The 3,096-nt window shown below is 39.1% G+C and overlaps 1 protein-coding gene across 1 annotated transcript in view; it reads left to right on the top strand.

Annotated features, from left to right (window-relative positions):
- MRRF (mitochondrial ribosome recycling factor) overlaps nucleotides 1-3,096 on the top strand; it is a 68,696-nt gene that overhangs the window by 19,194 nt on the left and 46,406 nt on the right. Inside the window, exon 3 of the mRNA XM_012802430.2 lies at nucleotides 1,133-1,288. Within this exon, the coding sequence (XP_012657884.1) occupies nucleotides 1,133-1,288 (156 nt within the window). The remainder of the gene's footprint in view (nucleotides 1-1,132; nucleotides 1,289-3,096) is intronic.

Here is a 3,096-nt window from a genome sequence, read left to right on the forward strand (position 1 = left end):
AAAAAAAAAAAAAGAAAAATGTATATGAAAAATCACTATAATGGTTTAGACATAAAACCAAATTTTATTTAGCCCCGAGTGCTATTGATTCTTTAAGATATAAGTCATTGTCATTGACATTGGTAATATTTATTGTTTATCAGCTATTGTTATTCTTTGAGTCTGTACCAGTCATCAGATTCTGTGCATAGCCTTGCACTAGTATTCATTATTTTTGTTTTGTTTTTGTTTTTGGAAATAGGGTCTCACTCTGTTGCCCAGACTAGACTGGAGTGGTGCCATCACTGCTCACTGTGAACTCAAACTCTTAGGTTCCAGGAATCCTCTTGCCTCGGCCTTTTGAGAGCTGAGACTATGGGCACGTACCACCATACCTAAATAATTTTTCTATTTTTTGTAGAGATAGGGTCTTATTCTTACTCAATCTGGTCTTAAACTCCTGACCTTAACTGATCCTCCCCCTTTGGGCTCCCAAAGTGCTAGGATTGCAGTGTGAGCTGACAAGTCTAGACCATACTATTCATTTTCAAATGTATTAGTGAATTTTCTCTCTTTCAACTTAGATTTCATGAAGATGGTCTGATGTAAAGTTCATACATTTAAAATTAGGCAGATCTGGGACCAAATCTTGACTTCACCATTTCCTGTTTCATTAGGCAAGTCACTTTTCTTTTCTCATCATGTGTTTATTTTTTCTGAAAAATAACAAATTAATTTACTTATGGATTCCCTTCCATATGGATAGTGTGCTCTTTTAGGTATTTGAATGACTTAACTTGTATCTTTATAGCAACCTTGCAATATAGATATTATTGTCCTTCTTTTACAAGCATAGAACCTGAACTCAGAAAGATAAGTAACTTGCCTAAGGCCAGAAACTAGTATGCATTGTAGCCAGGCTTTTAAACTGGGTGTCTGCGTGTAAAACTTGTATCCTCACTGATATGAGAGAAAGGGTATTGAGCACAGTGCTGAGCATCTCATTGATAGTCAGTAAATGCACACTTTTTTTTTAGGGCAGTGATACTGATTTTTAATTGTATAGCACTTGACGTTTTTCCCCTTACACAGTAGTAACTTTTAACCAATTGCTTATTGCTTTTCTTCTATTTACTGAACGTTGACTTTCTAGCCAAAGGGAAAGGACAGTCCCAAGCCAGAGTGAATATTAATGCTTCCTTGGTTGAGGATATAATCAACTTGGAAGAAGTTGATGAAGAAATGAAGTCTGTGACGGAAGCACTCAAGGATAATTTCAATAAGACTCTCAACATAAGGACCTCACCAGGTTAGTGACTGAACCAATGTTTTGAGGACAGGTGTAGTAGAAAGAGCATGGTTTTGGCAGAGTTGAGTTTTAGTCCCAGCTTTGTCACTTACTGATGACCAAAGGCAGTTACTTTACTTTTCTGGTCCTCAGTTTCCTTGTTTGATTCTTACCTTATACTTTTGGGGTGGGTATTGAAGTAAATGAGGTTAACATACATAATGCATAGCGCCTGGAAAATAGCTAACATTACATTTATTTATTCATTCACTATTTATCTGCTATGAAATAGGGAGTGTGCTAGTCACATAGTAGTAAATAAAAATAGACACAGTCTTTGCACTCATGGAAATATACTCTCAAAAAAATGGTGGGAGTTTTATTGTGACTGTACTATAAAAACATCTAAGTGTTTGGTCTCACAGTAACTGACATCTTTGGTCTGATTTTTCTAATTTGTTCTATATGGCAGTTCTTATCCCTTACTGAGAACCAAATGGCTGCAGACCTGTCCACCTGAGCCATTACTATACCCCTGAGCTTGACCAGGAAGATTCCATTTGGGTTAATAACTTCCTGAAAGTGCCTTTTCTAAGTGGGAAATGTCAGGACTGTCTAGGAGAACTATTTGCAGATGTGATGGAGAAGTGAGTTGTCAGCTGATGGTGCAAGCAAGCAGGAAAAATCCAATTGCTGTTAAATTGGCCTTTTTGCAAATTGTCATCATCTTAGAGTTAAGCCTGGGACCCCCTCTGAAAGTATCTGTGGGAGCTTGGGCTGCTCCCACTTATATCTTGATTGAGGTAGTTCATAAGGAAACTAGAAATATTTCATGAACTCACCCTTAAGAAAACTGAGTGAAAAATATACAGCTCCATTTGTAAACACGATCAGAAACATAGTTCAAAGATGAGATCCAGTGTGAAACTAGAAGACCATTCCCATCATTTGTCAGCTTTTGGACTGAGGCATTTCTGCCTTTGCTGACAGTAGAGCGTGCCATTCAATCTCTCTCAGCTGTTTATTTTAAAGTTGCTTATTATTTTAGGTATGAAACTGATAAAGTGCTGTGTCTCCCCTGTGCTTTCTGGCCTGTTAACATTCTGCAGCCGAAACCAGAGAGCAGTTTGAGAGGAGCTCAGGGAGAAATGTGATACTCAAAATTAGCCAGCAAGCTCCACTCTTGTTGAACTTAAAAAGATGATGGGCCTGGAAAGAGGTTGGGAGTGTAATTTGTTAAACGTTAACCTCTGAGAAAATGAGGGGCAGGAATGAGGCTGAGGGAGATTCTCGCTGGGGACAGATTGAGGGAAAAGGATTTGATGCATTATGTTGATACGGATTTAGGGAATGGGAACTACCACAGTTCCATACTGAAAAGCCTATGTTGGGACTTCTGTGGCAAAGGATTTTATGGCAAATCAGGAAGGCCGAATTAAGATCCATTTTCAAAAGGCCTCCCGTTGGTATTTCCTCTTTGGTTCTTTCTCTTCAGGATTATGATAGTTTAAAGTTCTCTGTAGAGCTTGGGGCCATGAAGAGACTGGGTAAAACAGGCTAAACTTAGTGTTTTGTGCCAGTTGTTCAATATCATCTTTCATTACTATCTGAGCCAGCAGATAGTACTTGCATCTTCCTACCAGCAGTTTCTGTCTCTAAACATTTGCTGTCTTTTTTTTTGTCTTTTTTTTTTTTGAGACGGAGCCTCAAGCTATCCCCCTGGGTAGAGCACCATGGCATCATGCTCACAGCAACCTCCAACTCCTGGGCTCAAGCGAGTCTCCTGCCTCAGCCTCCCAAGTAGCTGGGACCACAGGCGCCCACCACAA

This window comes from Otolemur garnettii, unplaced genomic scaffold, assembly GCF_000181295.1.
Source record: "Otolemur garnettii isolate 467f Iridium unplaced genomic scaffold, OtoGar3 scaffold00014, whole genome shotgun sequence".
NCBI lineage: Eukaryota > Metazoa > Chordata > Mammalia > Primates > Galagidae > Otolemur > Otolemur garnettii.